At 44.3% G+C, this 23,438-nt stretch overlaps 1 protein-coding gene across 1 annotated transcript in view; it reads right to left on the bottom strand.

The window, feature by feature from the left end:
• Positions 1–23,438, bottom strand: part of LOC138287579 (sodium- and chloride-dependent GABA transporter 2-like) — a 641,212-nt gene that overhangs the window by 223,041 nt on the left and 394,733 nt on the right. Inside the window, 1 exon segment of the mRNA XM_069228137.1 lies at positions 11,242–11,376. Coding sequence (XP_069084238.1) covers positions 11,242–11,376 — 135 coding nt within the window.

Genomic DNA, 23,438 nt, shown 5'->3' with positions numbered 1-23,438 from the left:
CCCGGTGCGGCCGGCCCCCCTGAACCCCCCACAATACGCCACTGAGCCAAGGGTCACAGCTGTGACCCCTGGTGACCCTTAAATTACATCTATAGTCATACCTCACCTCACAGGGTGGTTGTAAGATGTTTTGCCCCGGTCTACCTCTTAAACTAACTTCCATTTAATCATCCCAAAGACAGATCAACAAATCGGAAAGTTCACTTTTCTGCTGAAGTTGTAGGTGGCAAAGTGGTTTCTTCATACATCTGTCCCCAAGTCTTAATTAGACAGTAACAAAGACATGGAAGACTTGGAGGTAATTCTACTAGAAGCAAGTGCAATCTACAAAAATACTTAGCAGATGTGTGTGTTCATTTGTATATTCCCATAAAACGTTTGATTTTCGACAGTCAAAATAATTTCTGATGGAGTCCAAATGAAATAATATAAAACATTGCTATAGTCTAGTGTCATACTAATTATTACACTAGTAATTGTAGCAATGTGTTTCTCATTTGAGAAGATGTTGGAATCTATTAAAGTTGTTCTGAACCATGACAGATTGCGTTATAGGTTTTCCTATATACCACTGTCAGAGTGGGTGGTTAACTGGGGAGGTAAGAAGCATGTTTTTAAATAGCACTGACTGCCACACTTTTGTTATTTGGAAACACTGTAAAACAGGTGTTACTTTTATTCTACCATAATGTTATTCATTTTGCTGACCTCAGGAGGGCTGAACGAGCCTTGATGGGTTTCAAACTTATGACATGGAGATGCCAACCACCTTAACAGCAAGCGGTCACCTCATTCAGCCATCGTGGCAACTTTTAGAAGCAATTTAAAAGGAATGTGGAGATAGGGGAGTGAACCAAAATGTCACTATTTCTAGGGTAACCACCGCAATCCATTTCTTAACTGACACTCCTTCCAAATATGGGCTTTCAATTAAAAAATTATGCCATTCTTTTCAAAGAAAAGGGCGTATTACAGCATTTTGCATCCCTGAAGCCACACAGAAGGTCAGCAAACTGAATCTTGGAGTCCAACTCTGTGTATTGGGTATAAGGGAGAATGGGCCCAGTCTTCAGGGCTCCACTCAAGTTACAGATAGCAGGTCCAATCATCTTCTGTTTTACTGCAGGTTCAGAAAGTGTTTGGATGGGGTGCCTTGGAATTATACCTGACATTAGGTAGTGGATATGGGTGATTCCTGGGCAACCTGTCCCACATTTTCACTATTTCCAAAATGCCATGTGTCAGTGCATTTTCCAGATGGTGAAATTCTTCACCTACACTAAACTTTGGCTTTGAGGGCTGTTGGTGTGTATGGGAGTACGCTATGGATATCACCAGAGTCCTCTCACATCCATCAATGAAATTCAATTTAAAACACTGAACCGATAACAAATCCAAAGAAAGACATCTGGTAGGACAAAAGCAGGGCCCTTCAGCAACCAGACATGAGATTCACTTGAACTGTCCTGGCTTCCTATTCTCTCCCTTCCACATAGACTAACATGTTACATATGGCTTAACAAGCCTGTCGGTCAGGATTTGGCACTGTGGTATCAAGAGAATGCCCACAGTCCCCACCATGAATATTGGATTTGTCTCACAGAAGTAATCACTTTCCATTCAGAAAAACTACTGTGTGCTCCTGGAGGAATGTCACACTACTTCCCGGGCTAAGTACAGGCTGAGTGTTGCTCGATAGCTAATACAAATTAGCATCTAGCATCGTCAGGTTAGGAAAGAGTTTTTTTTTTTAAAGTTACATTTTCGTAAAGTTTATTAAAAATCGACTTCACTATTGAATTGGATTTTAACTACTGAATACAAACAATCTCTCTCACACAATTTGAGTTAGCATTTCCAATCAGTCAGTTTTCTGCAGGGCAACCACATGGTGTTATGTTTCTGCAAACATCAAACCTACTGGCTTTGCAATACTTTTTGTATGGTTACCATCACCTGAGACTCTATCCTTCAAGAGGGTCACAAGCATTGCAACACTTTGCAAATCTGACGTAGGGAAAAGACCTCCTTGTTTCCAACCTGGTGTGAAAAAAAAATATGCTAGAGTGGCGTAAGGAGGCGCTAGGGACTTGTAAATATGCCCCTAAATGTGGTCACTATTGTATCTATATCTCTAGCTGGTAAGAATGATGGGCTGTTACTTAAGTAATTTTTAAAGATGGGCAGTGAGCTCTGCTCCGCTGGTGGAGCTAATGGAGTTTTTGCCACTCTGTGCTCTGCTTGGAGCACAGAGTTCAGCCAAAAACTCTGCTAGTCCTGCCAGCGGAGCAGAGCTCACAGTCTGAGCACTGCAGCCCAGTGTTGGGCCACACAGAGGCAGTGCAGACAGTCTGCGCTGTGTAGCCCATAACTGGGTGGCACTGCACACTCACCCAACGTCAGTGGTGTGGAGCTGCTCACTGGCGGCCCACCAACTCTGAATGATCCTGGGAGGCAGAGATGAGAGAACCAGCCAGGCTGCAGGCAACAAGAACCCCTTGGGATTGAGGACTCAGGTAAGTCCTCGTTTTCTCTTTCTATGAACACACTGATGCACAAAAAAATACCTGAACGTGCAGCTTTCGATGCCTACGGCCCTGGCATTAAACAAATAATGATTGTTTGCAAAATTACATTTCAAAGCATATTTGAACAGTTTTCTTTAAAATTTGTTTTTGAGTGAATACACAGCTATGTGATTTGCTGTGCTATATACAACTGACCTACTGATGAATATTCAGTCTTTTGAATAAATATTTCAATTTCATTACTTCTCTGTTTTTAGGTATGACATGTATGGCACTTGCAACATTAATGGTGAACGCATTGCATTCCAGGGGTGACTCCTCCAATAGGGCGGAGAAACGTCGCCCACACACCAGCAGCGGCGGCTACAAAACCTTTCCAAAAAACGATAATAAACTCTGTTTATTATTGTTTTCTTGTAAATGAGCTGCACCAAGGGGGTGGCGAGCACGTGAGGCGTAGTGGACAGCACTCCCCCTCACAGCGCATGTATGTTTGGCCAGCCATCTCGGGCCAGCCAAACACACATGTGCAATGTGCTCTCTCCAGCCCGGCACTGTGTTGCCTGGCTGGAGAGAGCAGGAACAGGCTCCCAATCTGCCTGGGAGTGCCCTGGCAGGGTGCTCCGAGCCAATCCTGATGCTGCTCAGAGCAGCGTCAGAATTGGCCGCAGGGCAGGCTGGGAGCCTGTGCCTGCAGCAGAGGAGATGGAGGAGCGGAGCAGCGGCATGCTGGTAAGTGGGTTTTTTAAAATAAATTTAACAATTATTACCCACCCTCTGCCCCTTCCGCGTCCCACGAGCCTTGACTGTTGCATTCTATTCTCCCTCTAAGGAGCATGGATCACACCATGTTCGATTGGTGTTCTACATGCTCATAATGTAAGTTTGCCACCACCTTAATAAGAGATCGGTCACAAACCAGGCAGCAATAGGTTGAGAGCATTGATAAGATAGCTTAAAAATATGAAGCTTACATGAAATAAAGCAACAATTTTTTCAATAATATACATTTTTCAGATGGTTTTGTCTGTTCTCTCTTCCTAGGACGGCCATATAAATAAAGTCTCTCAAACCCATTAGGATTCAGGCATGCGAGGCATCATCTTGCCCCTCTACACATCATTCAAAAGTGATACTGTCTTTGCTAATGATTATTATCAGTGAAGAAGATCACTCAAAGTATTCTATTCGTTTTCATGTGCTCTGTCTCATGGCTGGTTAACCATGAAAGATTACTTCTGATTTAATTTTCGACATTCTCAATATAGTTGTGTAGCTTAATGCTTCATGATTTCGTTCTTCCACTTCCATTTGTAGGTGTGCCAGTTTGCGATGATGAAGTGCATCACTTCTAAACATTCCCAATAAATCAATAAGTGAACAATTTGTTTGCATATTGCAAGCCTGTCTACAGTGTAAATCCCTTGTTTTATTTTGTGCATTTGTCTACCCTTTAAAACTATTTCATAAAGGTTTCATACACTAAACATGCTGATCAAGTGTCCCCGAAATCATTCCATTTTTTAAATGTGAAGACAATTAGACGTTGGGCAAGAACTTTAAATAGCCTTGCATAGAGGGTTTCACTTTGTACCATTCTGGAGAAGTTAACTGAGGCAGTGCACATTTTCATTCCAAGTTAATATTAGGGGTGGGCAGAGCTCGAGTAGTTTCTCCCTGCAGACTTGCACAGAGTTACTTAAAAAGTCCACAAGATTCCACAGAGTTCCACAAGTGGCAGAATTTGGTATGTTGCACTGGTATTGCAGTTTTTTTGTGCCGGGAGCTTGTCCCATGCTGTACAATCAGCAACATGTGGCCCTAGAGGGTGCTACTTCTTGCTGCCACTCTGGTAGTTTTTTAGGATCGAGCCTGCGTTGCATGCACTCGCGCATGCGTATCGCAGCAAGACTCTTTTGTATTTAGAAAAGGGCTCGGAGCCCTGTCAACTTCACGTCAGTGTTTTTTATTGGTTCGTGGGCTTCCCTAATAAAATCTGCTTGCTTTGATTAGTCGAAGGCACGCATACGTCATGCCTTTTCCGGTGGCTAGCCCTCCTCGAGCGCAGCGACCAAGTACAGAAAACATGCGAGGCTCGCTGTTTTCCATCGGGCTCGTGTACTTTTTTTTCTCTAATTTACAAGCGCGATCTCGCTTGGCAGAAGTCGAGCGCTTTACATAGTTGATTTCACTTTTTCGGGTTATGTACATAAATGCACTTTTGCCCGATAGCTGAAAAGTCGGGTTAGGAGTTTAAAACGCGATTAGCTCTAACATGAGCAAACGCGAGACCCGTTGCATTGTGCCTCTCTTTCTTGCTCATGACTGCAATGGCACTTTGAATTGCATCAAATGTTTTACTTTTCATTTTCTGGTTGAGAAAGCCGTGCGAGCATGGTAAGTGGTGGAAAGCACACTTGCCATATTTTCTACTGATTCTTGCTGCTAAAAAAAAAGCCCACACTGCTATGTTTAAGTGTTTTTATTTTTTGTTTGGGGGGTGGGGTTTAACCGTTTTGAACTTCCTCTGAAAGGTTGCTTCACAAGAGGGTTGGGGATAGGCATTTTGGCCGCTTATTGGGCATGTTTAAGTAGGCTGTTGTCTCTCAAGCATTGGTTGTCTTCTGCGACCAGATAATTGCATCTGCACACGCTGGCAGGATCAAAGCGTAGAAAAAGATAAAGTAAAGCAGAGCTTAATCACGAAGAAATACCTATTACGTCCTTGACCTACTGTTATTGGTTCTTTTTAATTCCGGGGAATGTGGTTATTTTGTGGTGATTACAGCCGTAAGTGGGAAGGCAGACGGTTTTCTTGCGCTTGCCACAGAAACGTCTCATTGCCTTATATGAGATTGTCTATTGTCTTATTTCCCAAAGCCATCACGGCTCTGCCCCACAGCTATTACAGTAATACTGATATTTTGTCAAGAGGAAAAACACTTGTGAGTGCCACGTTCGCAGCTCTGACCGCTGAGTGGCACCAGAGGTTTAACTTGTAAAGCGGAGATGATCTCATGGTTGTATGGCCAAACCTATACACACCGATCGAAGACCAAAACATTAGACAGAATATTGACTAAACAGCTACAAGATAACAGTTTTGCCATTAATATAACTTGGGTGTCTCTTGCATTCTCTGAACTGAGATAGCACACGTTCTCCAGCTCGAAAATGCACCGTACTCTGGATTATGGTTCATTAACCCCTTCGCTGCCAGGCCTTTTCCCCCTCAGGTGCCAAGCCTTTTTTTGGCTATTTGGGGCAGTTCACGCTTAGGTCCTCATAACTTTTTGTTCACATAAGCTACCCACGCCAAATTTGCGTCCTTTTTTCCCAACATCCTAGGGATTCTAGAGGTACCCAGACTTTGTGGGTTCCCCAGAAGGAGGCCAAGAAATTACCCAAAATACAGTGAAAATTTCGTTTTTTTTAAAAAAATGGGAAAAAGGGGCTGCAGAAGAAGGCTTGTGTTTTTTCCCCTGAAAATTGGCATCAACAAAGGGTTTGCAGTGCTAAAATCACCAGCTTCCTAGCTTTCAGGAACAGGCAGCCTTGAATCAGAAAACCCAATTTTTCAACACAATTTTGGCATTTTACTGGGACATACCCCATTTTTACGATTTTTTTGTGCTTTCAGCCTCCTTCCTGTCAGTGACTGAAATGGGCATGAAACCAATGCTGGATCCCAGTAACCGCAACATTTCTGAAAAGTAGACAAAATTCTGAATTCAGCCAGGGGTAATTTGTGTAGATCCTACAAGGGTTTCCTACAGAAAATAACAACTGAAAAAACAAAATATTGAAATTGAGGTGAAAAAATCTGCAGTTTTTCTCAACGTTTTACTTGGTAACTTTTTCCTGCAATGTCAGATTTTTTAAAGCAATATACCGTTACATCTGCTGGACTCTTCTGGTTGCGGCGATATATTTGCCTTGTAGGTTCATCAAGAACCCTAGGTACTCAGAGCCAATAAATGAGCTGCACCCTGCAGTGCGTTTTCATTCTATACTGGGTATACAGCAATTCATTTGCTGAAATATAAAGAGTGAAAAATAGCTATCAAGAAAACCTTTGTATTTCCAAAAAGGGCACAAGATAAGGTGTTGAGGAGCAGTGGTTATTTGCACATCTCTGAATTCCGGGGTGACCATACTAGCATGTGATTTACAGGGCATTTCTCAAATAGATGTCTTTTTTACACACTCTCTTATATTTGGAAGGAAAAAATGTAGAGAAAGACAAGGGGCAATAATACTTGTTTTGCTAATCTATGTTCCCCCAAGTCTCCCGATAAAAATTATACCTCACTTGTGTGGGTAGGCCTAGCGCCCATGACAGGAAACGCCCCAAAACGCAACGTGGACACATCACATTTTTTTTAAGAAAACAGAGGTGTTTTTTGCAAAGTGCCTACCTGTAGATTTTGGACTCTAGCTCAGCCACTACCTAGGGAAACCTACCAAACCTGTGTATTTTTGAGAACTAGAGACCTAGGGGAATCCAAGATGGGGTGACTTGTGGGGCTCTGACCAGGTTCTGTTACCCAGAATCCTTTGCAAACCTTGGCTAAAAAAACACATTTTCCTCAAATTTTGGTGACAGAAAGTTCTGGAATCAGAGAGGAGCCACAAATTTCCTTCCACCCAGCGTTCCCCCAAGTCTCCTGATAAAAATGATACCTCACTTGTGTGGGTAGGCCTAGCGCCCGCGACAGGAAATGCCCCAAAACGCAACGTGGACCCATCACATTTTTTTAAAGAAAACAGAGGTGTTTTTTGTAAAGTGCCTACCTGTAGATTTTGGCCTCTAGCTCAGCCGGCACCTAGGGAAACCTACCAAACCTGTGCATTTTTGAAAACTAGAGACCTAGGGGAATCCAGGATGGGCTGACTTGTGGGGCTCTCACCAGCTTCTGTTACCCAGAATCCTTTGCAAACCTCAAAGCGTTGCTAAAAAAACACATTTTCCTCAAATTTTGGTGACAGAAAGTTCTGAAATCAGAGGAGCCACAAATTTCCTTCCACTCAGCGTTCCCCCAAGTCTCCGGATAAAAATGATACCTCACTTGTGTGGGTAGGCCTAGCGCCCGCGACAGGAAATGCCCCAGAACGCAACGTGGACCCATCACATTTTTTGAAAGAAAACAGAGGTGTTTTTTGCAAAGTGCCTACTTGTAGATTTTGGCCTCTAGCTCAGCCGGCACCTAGGGAAACCTACCAAACCTGTGCATTTTTTTAAACTAGAGACCTAGGGGAATCCAAGATGGGGTGACTTGTGGGGCTCTGACCAGGTTCTGTTACCCAGAATCCTTTGCAAACCTTGGCTAAAAAAACACATTTTCCTCAAATTTTGGTGACAGAAAGTTCTGGAATCAGAGAGGAGCCACAAATTTCCTTCCACCCAGCGTTCCCCCAAGTCTCCTGATAAAAATGATATCTCACTTGTGTGGGTAGGCCTAGCGCCCGCAACAGGAAATGCCCCAAAACGCAACGTGGACCCATCACATTTTTTGAAAGAAAACAGAGGTGTTTTTTGTAAAGTGCCTACCTGTAGATTTTGGCCTCTAGCTCAGCCGGCACCTAGGGAAACCTACCAAACCTGTGCATTTTTGAAAACTAGAGACCTAGGGGAATCCAGGATGGGCTGACTTGTGGGGCTCTGACCAGGTTCTGTTACCCAGAATCCTTTGCAAACCTCAACATTTGGCTAAAAAAACACGTTTTCCTCACATTTCGGTGACAGAAAGTTCTGGAATCTGAGAGGAGCCACAAATTTCCTTCCACGCAGCGTTCCCCCAAGTCTCCTGATAAAAATGATACCTCACTTGTGTGGGTAGGCTTAGCGCCCGCGACAGGAAATGGCCCAAAACACAATGTGGACACATCACATTTTTTCATAGAAAACAGTGCCTACCTGTGGATTTTGTCCTCTGGCTCAGCCGGCACCTGGGGAAACCTAGCAAACCAGCGCATGTTTGAAAACTAGAAACCCAGGGGAATCCAAGATGGGGTGACTTGTGGGGCTCTGACCAGGTTCTGTTACCCAGAATCCTTTGCAAACCTCAAAATTTGGCGAAAAAAACACGTTTTCCTAACATTTCGGTGACAGAAAGTTCTGGAATCTGAGAGGAGCCACAAATTTCCTTCCAACCAGCGTTCCCCCAAGTCTCCCAATAAAAATGATACCTCACTTGTGTGGGTAGGCTTAGCGCCCGCGACAGGAAATGGCCCAAAACACAACGTGGACACAACACATTTTTTCATAGAAAACAGTGCCTACCTGTGGATTTTGGCCTCTAGCTCAGCCGGCTCCAGGGGGGACAGAAATGGCCTAAAATAAATTTGTCCCCCACCCCTCCAACCCCCCCCCGGGTTCGCTCCCCCTGCGTGACATTGGCGCAAAAAAAAAAATCCCCGGTGCCTAGTGGTTTCTGCCCCGTGAAATCGGCCAATCTGCCCCCAAGGGGGGCAGAAATGGTCTAAATACAATTTGCCCCCCAGGGAAGCGACCCTTGCCTAATGGGTCGCTCCCCATCTCTAAAAAAACAAACAAACAAAAAAAAAAACACAAAAGAAAAAAAATTGCCCTGGCGCCTAGAGGTTTCTGCCCCCATAGGCCGATCTGCCTCCAGGGGGGGCAGAAATGGCCTTAAATAAATTTTACCTCCCCACCCCCCCAACTCCTCCCGGGAGCGACCCTTACCTACGGGGTAGCTCCCCCTGCGTGACATTGGTGCCAAAAAAAAAATCCCCGGTGCCTAGTGGTTTCTGCCCCGTGAAATCGGCCAATCTGCCCCCAAGGGGGGCAGAAATAGTCTAAATACAATTTGCCCTCCAGGGGAGCGACCCTTGCCTAATGGGTCGCTCCCCATCTCTAAAAAAACAAACAAACAGAAAAAAAAACACAAAAAAAAAGAAATTGCCCTGGCGCCTAGAGGTTTCTGCCCCCCCTGGGGGCAGATCGGCCTAATAACAATAGGCCGATCTGCCCCCAGGGGGGGCAGAAATGGCCTAAAATAAATTTGATCCCCCACCCCCCCCGGGGAGCGACTCTTGCCTACAAGGTCGCTCCCCTTGCGTGACAGCACAAAAAAAGATCCCTGGTGCCTAGTGGTTTCTGCCCCCCTTGGGGGCAGATTGACCTATAATCGGCTGATCTGCACCCAAAGTGGGCAGAAATGGCCTAAAATAAATTTGCCCCCCCTCACCCCCCCCGGGGAGCGACCCTTGCCTACAAGGTCGCTCCTCTTGCGTGACAGCGCAAAAAAAAGATCCCTGGTGCCTAGTTGTTTTTGCTCCCCTTGGGGGCAGATTGACCTATAATCGGCCGATCTGCCCCCAAAGCTTGCAGAAATTGCCTAAATAAAATTTGCCCTTCCAGGAGAGCGACCCTTGCCTAATGGGTCGCTCCCATCTCTAAAAAAACAAACAAACAAAAAAAAACACAAAAAAAAAAATTTGCCCTGGCGCCTAGAGGTTTCTGCCCCCCCCGGGGGCAGATCGGCCTAATAACAATAGGCCGATCTGCCCCCAGGGGGGGCAGAAATGGCCTAAAATAAATTCCCCCCCCCACCACCCCGGGGAGCGACCCTTGCCTACAAGGTCGCTCCCCTTGCGTGACAGCGCAAAAAAAAGATCCCTGGTGGCTAGTGGTTTCTGCCCCCCTTGGGGGCAGATTGACCTATAATCGGCTGATCTGCACCCAAAGCGGGCAGAAATGGCCTAAATACAATTTGCCCCTCCAGGGGAGCGACCCTTGCCTAATGGGTCGCTCCCCATCTCTAAAAAAATAAACAAACAAAAAAAAACACCCAAAAAAAATTTGCCCTGGCGCCTAGAGGTTTCTGCCCCCCCCGGGGGCAGATCGGCCTAATAACAATAGGCCGATCTGCCCCCAGGGGGGGCAGAAATGGCCTAAAATAAATTTGCCCCCAACCCCCCCCTGGGGAGCGACCCTTGCCTACAAGGTCGCTCCCCTTCCGTGACAGCACAAAAAAAAGATCCCTTGTGCCTAGTGGTTTCTGCCCCCCTTGGGGGCAGATTGACCTATAATCGGCCGATCTGCCCCTAAAGCGGGCAGACATGGCCTAAATCAAATTTGCCCCTCCAGGGGAGCGACCCTTGCCTAAGGGGACGCTCCCCATCTGTAAAACAACAACAACAAAAATCCCCGGTGCCTAGTGGTTTCTGCCCCCTTTGGGGGCAGATCGGCCTAATTACAATAGGCTGATCTGCCCCCATGGGGGGCAGAAATGGCCTAAAATAAATTTGCCCCCCAGGGGAACAACCCTTGCCTAAGGGGTCGCTCCCCTTACGTGAAAAACATAAAAACAAAAAACTCCCTGGTGTCTAGTGGTTTCTACCCCCCTGGGGGCAGATTGGCCTCATAAAAATACTGCCAGAGGAGTGGAGTTTACCACTCACCCATTGATAAAATGTTCATCAGTCCTGGACGCGAAGCTGGGTGATTTTTCCAATGGTGAATGTTATACAAAGAATATTAAAATGACAAATTGATTGACCATAAGCATTATACCTATATGCCTGTGCTTCACACTCAATGTATTGCTGAACCTTGAGTTGATTTGTAGGTGATAATTTCAGAAAGAAAGACACTTAGGAACGAAAAATATAGATTGGCTTAAGAATGCATGCAAACATCTCAACACCAGAACATTCAACAGCTGCACAATGTAAGTGTTTCCCTTACCTGGTGGTCCTTGAGTCGGCTCAGGTCTGGGTAAAGGTAGAACTGGATCCCTTGCAGAGCCCCAGGCAGGGTGACACCTCTGATTAAAAGAATTAGTAGCATGAGGTAAGGGAACGTAGCAGTGAAATAAACAACCTGGCAGATAAAGAAATGAAACCAAGGATTAGGGCTCAGAGAAACAAACAATCGAAGAATAAGACTTCAAAGAAACATAAATTAATTTCTAAAAACCAGGGCAATCAAGGATAGGGATGTAGTACACTTTTAAATTAGTTTAATGCCAGGATGAAACACAAGCAGCTGTGATGCAGAGAAGCGCTACTCTTGAAGTGGGGGAAGGAGGTCGCTCAGCTCAAGGCCTCTTCATACCTATAAAGCAATTTAATGAATACAGAGAACATGGTAACTATAACTTGGCCCTTGCCATGCACTGCTAATAACCCCACATATTACATCAATCATGATATCTTTGCTGACCTCCTTAAATCCAATGCAAATCTAACCAAAAGGTTTGCAGCTCATTTGGCTGGGTGTCAGGAGGACTAGTCCAGTGGCCTGACATGCCAAACAGGCTCTGATGGTATAGCCAGCAGGAACAAAATAGAACCAGCATCTTCTACCTATTGTATTACGAGCACCAAGAGCTATCCTGAAGGCAACCCTATGGCCAGAGGTGATTGGTGACATACTGGGATGGAAACTGCTAGCATCCCAAAACCCGACAAGCTCTCCAAGCATGCAGATCCTTTAAGATACCAGGGCAACAAAATAGCTCACTCTTCACTTTCCCCTCCAAATAAATCTCCTATTACATTGCGTGTAGAAAAAGAGTGCTTCCTCTAACTGACAAGGCTGGACTTTTCAGCTGGTACTCCTCTATCCTTAAACAGGAGCTCTTTAACATAAAAACTGGCAGCATTGGACTCAATATCTACACGTCAAGGGTCCCAAAATTATCAGCAGGACATAGGGAGTCAACAGAATCACTGATAAACAAGGTGACGCATTGGATCCACCGTAAGCGCATATGCTTTTCATTGATACACTCAGGTATCACCTTTGCACAGTGCTTACCTAACAACCTAAGTATCCATAATAAAATCAAACTGATGCTTTAAAATCAGACCATCATAGACGGACCACTGGAATTAGAAGCTCGAACACTCTTCCCTATAGACTATGATATCCAATTGAAAGTTGATCTAGATCTCTCTAACAGTTGTCTTGCCACTTGTGTTCATCTCCAACAGGCCCAGCTAATGAGCACACTGGCATTCCCAAGCACAGTGAAGGGGAAGTATAGACTTGAGCCAACAAATACTACAGGACTCCAAATGCTCTTTGTTATCGCTGCTTAAGGAAGTTGATTGACTGTTTTGTACAGCCCCAAATATCTCCGGCTCAATCTATACTGTCACTGGTAGTCTCCATACTCAGCCCCCAGAACAGGAAATTGAATGTACATCTGCAACTTTACATGACTCTTATAACCCAATCCCCAAGGTGTCTGACATGGATTCATGTAGTGTGTTTTCTGGGAACTTAGCTGGTCTGAAATCCGAACTCTGGTCCACTATAGGGACCTTTTAGAGACACCTTTGACATTTGTATGTTTCAAGAATCTTGGTGTAGTGGGCCTCTTTTTGGGCCTGTCTATTCAAATTTCTTTTGTCCAGTCACTGCCCAAGGGGAAGGTCATCCAGCAGGAGGCCTAGTTATCTGGGTGTAGAATTCACTAAACTGCAGATGTAAGAGGCTCGCTGAGAATTCACCTGACTTACTTGCTTTTAGCAAATCAATTATTGGGAATGGGGCTGAGGCTGGGCCTTAGAGCCAAACAATGGTAGATAAGAGTCTGACCAAGACAGAGCTCATACTTTTAAAATACAAAATAAATCCTTCAGAATAAACTACGTATTCTTATCCCTTCAGACCTGGTCACTCATGTGGGATATGCAGTTATTGAGAAGGGGGAACAGCAACCACAATGCCCTCAAACATGTTTCAAAAGACCTTGTGTCCTCTGGGCATGAGCTTATCAAACCTAGATTCCTGGGTGATAGTAAGCTTACAAACATCAAAAAGGCACTGAAATGGAAGTAGGTAGCAGATCTCCCCAGCTTATGTAGCAGGTATATTTTAAGGTAGCAGGCACACTGGAAACAATGAGCAACATAACCCTCTAAAGTTACAAGCTCCAATTTCATAGTATGCCACAAGAAACTGTTTGCAACTTTAAGACATTTGCTCTCAAGGAAGCTAAAACACCTAAAAATAAAACTGTCTTGCATCCATGGTATTATGAGCTGTGCAGATCAGCAAAAACCACCCTGCATAAAACTATAGAAAAGAGTGACTAGAGTGGTATCTCCATGGCATAGAGAAAGCACAAGGAAATGGTCATCCGTGCAAACTCTTGCTGGGAGAATGAGGTCTAGAGTGACCTGGTCTATGCTGCCAATGCTAGAGATTTTAAAGACTTTTTGGATATAATTGCACATTGTAGCAATCACACAATCTCACCAATGACTTTGCATACCTAACCTCATATTTAGGTTGAGCACTTTGTGAAGTTGTACTCAGGTAGAGGAGCTGGGTATAGTGAGATTGAGAGCCAGGGACTAATAAACCTCCTAAGACTATGTGACTCCTTTGTTATCCCCACTACTGTTTCATTAAAGGCCCTCAAGTTTGTTATCCCCAAGAAGGCTCCAGGCCCAAACTGCATACCGGCTGATCTATCTGCAGCTGAGCAGCTATTTGGGCTCCTTTACCCAATGCCCTGACAAGGGCAGTTTTGGATGGTGGCCCCTTACTAAAATAAAGATCATCCTCATATTTAAGAAAGACCAAGAGCCTACCCTGGCAACTACAGACCTATCAGCTTAATTGATAGACTGCACATACTCTTCTGTCACCAACTCATGTGGAAGCTTATAGACTGGACTACAGAGAATCACATTCTCTTGGTTATTCAAGCAGGATATAGACCAAAAGCTAACACATTAGATCAATTGTTGCAATTTAGCATACTTTATTGGAAAACAGTTGTGCTAAGGACGGGTCACTTACATGTGGCCTTCCTTAATCTAAAATCAGCATTTGACCTGGTTGTGCCCCCAAAACTCTGGGAGTTGTTAGACAGCAAGGAGGTCCCGGATCACATCCTAGAGGTACTTGTTAGACTCCATGCAGATAATTATGCACTTGTCAGGTACGGAAGCTGACTGATTCCTTCAAAATGGAAAAAGGTGACCATTAGGGCTGTGTTTTAGCCCCAACTCTTTTTTCCCTGTATAATAATGACTTAAGTCCTGTTTTAGAATTTGGCAGAGGGTTACTCCATCACAACGGTGACGGATACCGCATCCACTGAAATATGAATCCGATAGGATATAAGGGAATTTATATTTCGGCTGACGGGAGATCCTTCACCGTTGTGATGGAGCAGTCCCTCTGCCAAACTCTAAATCAGGCCCTTAGTTCAGTTTCTGGATTTACTGAGCAACGATGCTTTGAAAACAGATACTAATAAAATTCCCACCTTATTTGCCAACAATACTCATATCTAAAACCCCTGCAGACCCTTAGGCTATACTTGATTGCTTCTTAGTGTTTTGAGAAGACAGAGGGCTCAAGATTAAAATTGGCAAAAAAAATTATGGTGTTAAACCCACATAAGGCTATGAGATCTGGAATTCTGGTACATAACACACCTCTTGAGCAATACAAGACTGTCATTACTTCAGAGTGAATATAACCCAACATTTCAGCTGGAGAAAAGCAAGAGTGCACTAAAATTGACACAGGAATCAGGGATGGTTATCAAGATGGTAAACAGAATGAAATTCAGAAACCTTTCCTCATTATGGTGCAGAACTCTCGGGCCACGCAAGCGTTAAAGGGCTCATTTTAAAGGAAAATAAGTTCCTCAGGGCCTTTGCTAAGCTCTCGCAAAGCATGCCCTGGTTCTCATTAGTATTAGGTTTGAGACTATATCCAATTTCTTTTACTGTGCAATTAAGATCTTTGTTGTTTTGACACATCTTTGGTCCACTGAAGAACTCAAACCCTACAAACTTCCTCCTAGGGAGCTACTAAGTATTCGGGGTCACTTAAGAATCCATCATGTTTGCTAGATCTTTGCTCACTCTGGAACTATCCGGATGAAGCTGCTGTTACATCTAAGCAAGGACAGGGTCAGGGAACATATATGGAAGGAGGAACTCAAGTGCTGTAAGACGGGAAGTCTGACCAACAGATTTTTAGATTACAAAATTGGCCCAGGTTATGATGCTTCCTTTGACAATATCTTAGGTACCCCACCTTCGCAGGTGTATTGAAAAATTCAGATATGGGAGCCTTCCTATCTTTAACTTCACAGCCACCTGAGAAAAAAATCGGTTTTGAGTAATCTATGGTCAGCATGCAAGCTATTTCCTGAAACTATGCAACCACTTTTTCCTATTTTGTAAAATGTACAAGTCCCCTCACATACCATGGTGCCATTTGCTAGGCTTTAGGCAATAAAAGATTGCCTTTAGAATCTTGACGTCTGATACTAGTGATGTGGTAGTCATTAGTATTGCTAAATTTTTGCATGCTGCTTGACTTATATGAAAAAGGCACCTTGAGTGCACTTTTTATAGCCCCACAGCATAATCTAAGAGATTGACTGTATTGCACTAGAAGAACACCTCACTTGCACGCCTTTGTTGTTTTGCATATCTTCTTTAAAAACAAATATGTTGCATTTTAACTCAGTACTGACACATTGTAAATTGTATTCTACGCTATTTTATTTTTTAATGGGACTGTATCCTATCTTGTTAGAATGAATTACAGTATTTATTAACTTACACATTAAGATGCAGCGTTAATCATCATTTTCATTTAAGAGTTGATTGATTCCTTTCAGCTGGGATGCTCTTTCAGTGTCAAATTTGTAAATTTTTAATCTATGTATGTTTTATGGATCATGAATCTGAATCTGAAATAACCATTTGCTTGGAAACTATCACTGCAACATTTTCAATACATTTCTTCATAAGAAAACTGTGCTTGGCGGGGATGCAAGTTATATTTATAGTCACCTCAGAGCACGAGTTATATTTTCTTGCGATAACTATAACTACAGAATATCTATGGTTTTGCAAAATCTGAACCTAAGTATGACATCCATGTAACCATTGTCCGTTTGTGAATTCCTGATTCCTAACCACCGCTGAAAACAACTTCCTAAGAAACCTTGTGTCCCTCCCGCAAAGTACCCCACTGTTCCCTCTTTTCAAGGATCTCGGCATCAAACGCATTGGTCACAAAGCCCGCCTGCGACCTTTGCTGTACTGGAGGCGTCTCTGGACCACTCCGGAGCTCGACATCTTCACTGAAGCTCTACAGGTCATCCTAAAAGCCGACCATCTTCACAGAATCCCCTGGCTACGATGCATCAAGGATTTACTCTACTCACTCGGGCTCGATGATCTCTGGAACTTACCAGCCACGTCAGTCTTTCCCTCAAAAAGTGAACTAAAGAAACTATACTGGCAAATGGCCAACTATGAAGACTCAAGGGCTGCACTCCACACTACACTATCTTGTGACTTTGCCAACCTAAAAGAGTCATGCAAGTACGAAGCTTTTTGGGACCTAATCACGGCCCCAAGGGAAAGGAAACTGTACTTCCAGCTCCGCATTGGAACACTTCCACTAAGACTTTTCACCATTCGCTGGTCACACAATGAATCAACCGCATGCCCAGCTTGCAAAGCCCCCGTCGAGAATCTCCCTCACCTCCTTTTTGCCTGCCCCGCGTATACCGTCCCCGTAGGAAATGGCTGGCCCCGGCATGCAGACTACTGGGAGTACGCTGCTCTGCGCTAGCTCTGCGAATCCTCAGATCAGACACCAGGCCAACGCTAGTGATCGCCATCGCCAAATTCCTCAGAGCTAGTTGGCTTGTCAGAGGGAAAACTCTTCTGGATAAAGACTCCAAATAAGTCTGTCCCAATATCCTGCCCAGCGCATTTCATTTTATTTCATTTTATTGCATTTTTTATTCCACTTTTTCCATTTTCTCTTATCTTTTACTCCCTTTTATCATCTTTACCTGCAATTTTACAATTTTATTATGTGTATTTATTTGTATTTATTACTGCTCGTGCTTTTTTGGCTCTTGTAGCCGCAATAAAGCTCCTTTGAATTGAATTGAATTCCTGATTTTTTTTTAATTCTATTTTCTAACTCTAACATCGCTATAACCTTTGTTTTTTGCAGAGAATATATGCACTTCAACCAGGAAGTGTTGGCAGCCGCTTTAGGACTCAGTCTCAGCTGAGTCCCATAAAACAAATAAAAAGTAAAAAAGGGGGCAGCATAGGAGTACCCTGACGCCTAATCCTAGTGTTGGGGTCACCCAGGGACCCTGACAAGGCAAAAAAAGCATGTTTTAAAATTTAGCAGGAAGAATAAAATAAAAAAGAAGCATGTTCTCCTGCACTTCTTTAAAACTCAACACGCAGATGGGCCAGGACCCAGGGATATATTTAAATATAAATAATGGGGAGGGGAGGTGCATGCAGCCTCCCCTCCTTAAGGCCAGTTTGAGCCCCACAGACCACCACCTCTCTGGGGCAGGTCGATTCAAGTTTTAATTGGTGGGGGGGGCACAGCAAATCTACTAACTCTTGCTGGGACTGGAGTATTCATCTGTTTCCCTGCCCACTGTCAAGCGGACAAGGAAACAGATGAAAGGATAGCTCCTGCACACATGGACTTGCATATTTGGTAGCTCCCGGTGTGTGGGAGCAATGCTGGATCCTGCAGGAGGTGTCGTGCCCGCAGGGACCGCAGGGACATTGAGGCTCCCCTGTGGCCCAATTTGAGATTAGGACATCTCCACCAAACAAAGAAGCACTTACCACTTATAAATAAGGAGAAGTGCCCTTGTTTGGTGGAGATTCAACTCTGTGTAGTCTCATTGTCTTCTTCACACCAGATTCATGTTATCACAGATTTCTGTATGAAGATGCTCAAGGAACAATCACAATAGCTAGAAGTACCCTTGTTTGGTAGAGATTGAACTCCTTCTGGTCTGGTCATCTTCTTCAAACCAGGATTCATGAAGACACTCAAAGAATAATTTCATTGTCAAACTTAAGGACACACAAGGTCACTTGAAATATTACCTCAGCATCCTTCATGCAGATGTAGTGTGTAATATGCACTATATATTTACATAATGAGGTAGCTCTTACTAATTAGCCAGTAGAAAGTACCAGTTGAGTAGACAGTTTGTGCAAAACTGGGGCCTCTTCTTGGATAAATAAGCAGGTCAGGATGCATTTTGGCACCAATGCTCATTTCCTAAAAATTATGCCTGAATCCCCCCCCCCCCAAGTGGGGCCCTTCAGCCAAACCCCACCACATACAGCAGAAGGCCTGCATGGTGCAGGGTTAGATGCATGCTGGGGATGGCCGCAGGGCTTGGTCTGCATCCAGGCCATGCAGCCAACTGCACTGCTGCACACCTTGTGTGGCATGGGGTTGGATACCTTTGAGGGGACAGCATTAAGGGACTGGCTGCAGGTCAGGTCCTGTGGCCAACCCCCACTGTGCACAGCCAAAGGCCATGCATGGCATGGGGTTAGATGCATGCGGAAAGTGCAGCCATTCCCCACTGCATTGAAAAAACATTAAAAAACATACCAATTAATTGAAAAAAACAAAAGTTTACAGGGAAATTGTAGTTAGGAATTAGCATTTAAAAACATAGAAATTCACTGAAAAAAACAAAGATTGCAGGGACGTTTTAGTTAAGTTCTTAATTTACACACACAAAACCACAGAAATTCAGCTGGTAGAGTTACCTTTCTTGTTTTAGTGTAATGCTGTTCAGTAGTTTTAGAGAAATTAAAGAAAACCCAAATCTGTATATATAGGGACTAGAAGGATTCGCAAACCCTTCCAATCTTGTGCAGAGATATGATTGGCTGATAACACTTCAACAATAGAACCGTTGAAATGTTGTCAGCCATCTTGGGACTCGGCTGAAGCAGAGTCCCAAAAAAAGTAAAAAATAAAAAAAAGGGGCCAGGGCATGAACACTCCGACCCCTTAGCTCTGGTGATGGGGTCCCAAAGGGACCTCTCAAGGATAAAATGTTTTTTTTCTTTTTTTTACGGACGGAGCTGCGGTGGCTCCGCGGATCCGCTATAAAATCAAAAAAAAAAATGAAATGCGGGCTACCGCACTTCTTTACTTTAATGTCCCCTGGTGGGCCAAGTACTTGGGGCTTTAGTGTATAAAAGTGGGAGGTGTCCTGGTCCCCTCCCACTGCCCCAGAGAACCCCACCTCCTCTGGCTTATAAGTTATATGTGTGTGGCCGCATGTCCCCCGCTGCCCTGGGACCACCACCTCCCTGGGGCGGTGTGCATAGTTGGTGGGAGGATGAGCGGCTCCCATGCCACAGGGCCGGCTCCTGCTATGTCCCAAGGTGCCCAACCACGGGACATAGCTGTATGCTGTGGCTTAGCTAGAGCTCTGCAACTGCAGCCAAGCCACAGCGAACACTTCAGGTTTTGACAGCGGGACATGTAAAGCAAGTCCTGTTGTCAAATTCCAAAGCTTTCATCTCTGTCCCCTGCAGATGTGCAGGGGACAGAATATAAATGTTTCAGCAACCACAGAGCTGTTGTCAAAGCAGCTCTGTGCTTGTTAAAGAAATGGCACTGCCAGGGAAGCCTTAAGGCTCCCCCTGCAGTACCAGGTAGCCCATAATAGCTTTTTAAAATAAAAAATATACTTTAAAAATAAATAAATAAATGAATAAATAAATACATATCTAGGGACCACGGGGGATCCCTTGAGGGTTCCCTCGAAGTCCCAGATATCCTGTAAAGGTCTAAAAAATGATTTTTTTTAACAGACAAACCCTATAGCTCAATGTGAAGGTTCTAGACCTTCACATTGAGCTTTGTGGGTTTGAGTCCAGCTGGACTCATTTCCCTTTTTTTAATAAAAAAATAAAAGGTTTTTGTTAAAATACCAAATACATTTTTTATTTTAAATGACACACAAATATCTCAATCTAAGTATATGAGATATTAACACCTAAAAAACTCTGTTTCCCTCTTACTTTCTTTCTCTCTTTCTGTCTGTCTTTCAATTAATTTTTCCTACCCACACACCCACTCAGACACTTACGCACCCACTCACAGACCCATTCAGACACTCACGCACCCATTCACAGATCCACTCAGACACTCACACTCCTACTCACAGACCCACTGACACCCTCATGCACCCACTCACAGCCCGCACACACACTGAAGCACCCACTAAAACACTGATGTATGTGACAATCTCCCGCTGTGCATAGCCAAAGGGCTGTGTACAGCTTGGGTTTGGATGGTTAGGGGGTGTTGGCCAAAGGGTTTGGTTACAGGTCAGGATTTGCAGGCAACCTCTCTGGCCCTCGGGTGAAGGCCGTGCAAGGTGCAAGGTTGGGTGCTTAAAGGGGGTTAACCTCATGGCCTGGCCAGAGGCCAGGACCTGTGGCCAACCACCACCTCGCACAGCTGAAGGCCATGGGCAACCGATGGTTGGATTAATGTATAGTAATTAAAATTACTATACGTAAAAAAAAACATAAAAAATCACTGAAAAGAATCAAAGGTTACAGGAATGTCAAAGTTACGCTCACATTTTAAACATACAAAACCATAGAAATTCACCAGTTAAAGTTTGAGTTACCTTAAGCAACTCGTGCCCTCACCCTTCACTGCTAATTACCCCACAAATTATAGCACTCATGCCATCTTTCATAACATCAGTGATAATATCAATGTAATATTTGCAGTAAAGTTTTGGATGAAAAAACTGTGCATGGCGGGGGCATGCGATGCAGTTACCCTAGGTCATGAGTTATAGTTACTTGAGGTACCACTAACTATAACTGGTGAATTTCTATGGTTGTGTACATTTAAAATGTGAGCCTAACTATAACATTACCGCCTTCCTTTCTACATTGTCCCATTGCAACATTGCTTCATTGCTATTTTCTCCATATTGGTGTATTGGCACATCATTTGAAGTGACTCGTTCCAACAGAGGATCAATAAGGAGCTACTAGAACCCTTGTGGAGGCATATATTGGACATAATATAGGACCTCTTTATATGGTGTACTATCTTCATTTTCCATCCCGCTACACAGAATACAAGGGAAAAGAGGGAAAGAGGTGACTTTCTGAGAGTGCGAGGTGGCACCTCTGGTGTGCTCATGTCACCCGGTTCCTGGTTCTCCTGAAACCCTGTGGCAAGGGGATGAGTGAGGTGAGGCAGTGCAAGGGGGATCCTCTGGAGTAAGAATTTAGGATCATTCACTCCCCTAGGGTGTTCATAACGCTCTGCCTGGTGATTTCAGGATTAAGAAGAAAAAAAGTGGCCAAACATAAGCTTAAGCAAGGACACAGTGTCAAATACCATCCACCCCCTCGGATTGGCATCTGGTAAATTAAGAGGCAAAGTACCAGCCTCCACCAAGAGCAAAGGGGAACCAGTAATAGTAGAAGTGACATCAAAGAGAAGGGCAAACAGCACAAACTCTAAGCATCCCAGTCCAGACAACTCAGACTTGGATAATGCCGGCGACGAAGAAGAAATCCTACAGAGCAGAGACATCCTGGAACCATTTCAGATCATGGAAGGGATTGGGATTCAGACATTAAGGGGTAAAGGTTGCAAGACATCATTCATTCAAGAGAAACTCCCTGACCCTTCTAACTCTTCCTAGTCTGTCCACACCCTTTTGAGTGAGGAAGTAAGGAAGCCACAGGGGAAATTTTAACCCAAATCCCTTTCACCAATAATTTTAACAATAAAAAAACAACATCCCTATAGCTGGCCCACTAAGGGCAACCCTCCTGAGATGGAACAAGATACTGGCAGGAGTTCAAGAACCCTTAGAGCCCCGGCTTTCCCCAGGACAAAGCCTGCCCGCCAATATAGGTCAGACACTGGGATCGACGCCTACAATATGCTAAAGAGCCCCAAGTCCAGGTTTTCAGAGTTCAAAGTTAGTAGTGCACTGGAGTTGAAATCCCCTAACCTGCATGATAAAAACAGAGGACTGAAGTAGGGGGCCAGTCCCAAACAGGGGAGGATGACTGGGCAATCCCTGCTGAAGAAGAAAAATTTAAAAGGAGGAAGGTTTATAAATGCAATATGGATCTGCAAACCGCGAACAGTCCAATCAGTATGGGGGTAGCAAATTTGAACTCAATGTAAGCCACAGTAATGGCCCCCAAACACCATTCAAGCAAATTATTCAGATGGATTTACTTAACACGATGGCTGTCTTAATTTCTGGATTTGACAACAAACTTCGAAAATGTAACTCCCTGAAACGAGGGCCCAAATAACCCACCTCAATGACTTAGCTATGTTAATGCAAGGAGGTGGTTGATAGATTGACTCAAATGCCAGCGATCTTGGAAGGAATCATGAGGGAAGTCAGAACCTGCCCCCCCTTAAGGGGCACCCAGTTAAAGACATTAATAACTACCTCAATGGATGAAAGTTTGGACAGCAGTCAGTCAACCAAGCAGGGGGAACAGACCTGAAGATCAGATCCCTCAGAGGCAGAGGCAAGAGAGATCTGCAAAGGGGAAATGCTAGCCCACATGGGGATATGATACTCAAGCAGAGTCCAACTCTAAATGAAAGCTTCGCCCCATCACAAATGACTGAGAGGGAGCGGAAGTGTGCAAGGATGGGTAGAAACAAAGCTAGCCACGGATACATAGCAACAGCAAATGCACATAACATATAAAGGCAAGAAGGCGAAGGCAGAGAGCATGCCAGGAGATGGCCCTAGGATAACTGAATTGGAACCCAAAACTAATTTGCTCAGAATTGGGCCTGTATCACCTATTGGGCTTCAATTGGCCGAGGAGGAGGCCGGTCCTACTATCACCACAACAGCCCCTGCAGAACTGGACAACCTGGCACAGGCACATAATGGTAACCATAAGGAGAGCAGTTGGGCCAGAAGCTTCAAGGAAGAAGAGACCCAACACCCAAACCTCAGATTTAATTAAACCGGCCCCTGTAGAAACTCAGTCTCAGTCAGCCATGAATATGAACATAGAGGCGGGCAAAGGCTTTCTTGGTGGGCAAGCAGAAACAGCAACCCG

The sequence above is a fragment of the Pleurodeles waltl genome, chromosome 4_1 (assembly GCF_031143425.1).
Source record: "Pleurodeles waltl isolate 20211129_DDA chromosome 4_1, aPleWal1.hap1.20221129, whole genome shotgun sequence".
NCBI classification, from domain to species: domain Eukaryota; kingdom Metazoa; phylum Chordata; class Amphibia; order Caudata; family Salamandridae; genus Pleurodeles; species Pleurodeles waltl.
Note: the sequence above shows the minus strand (reverse complement) of the source record. Positions and strands in the feature narration are given on the sequence as shown.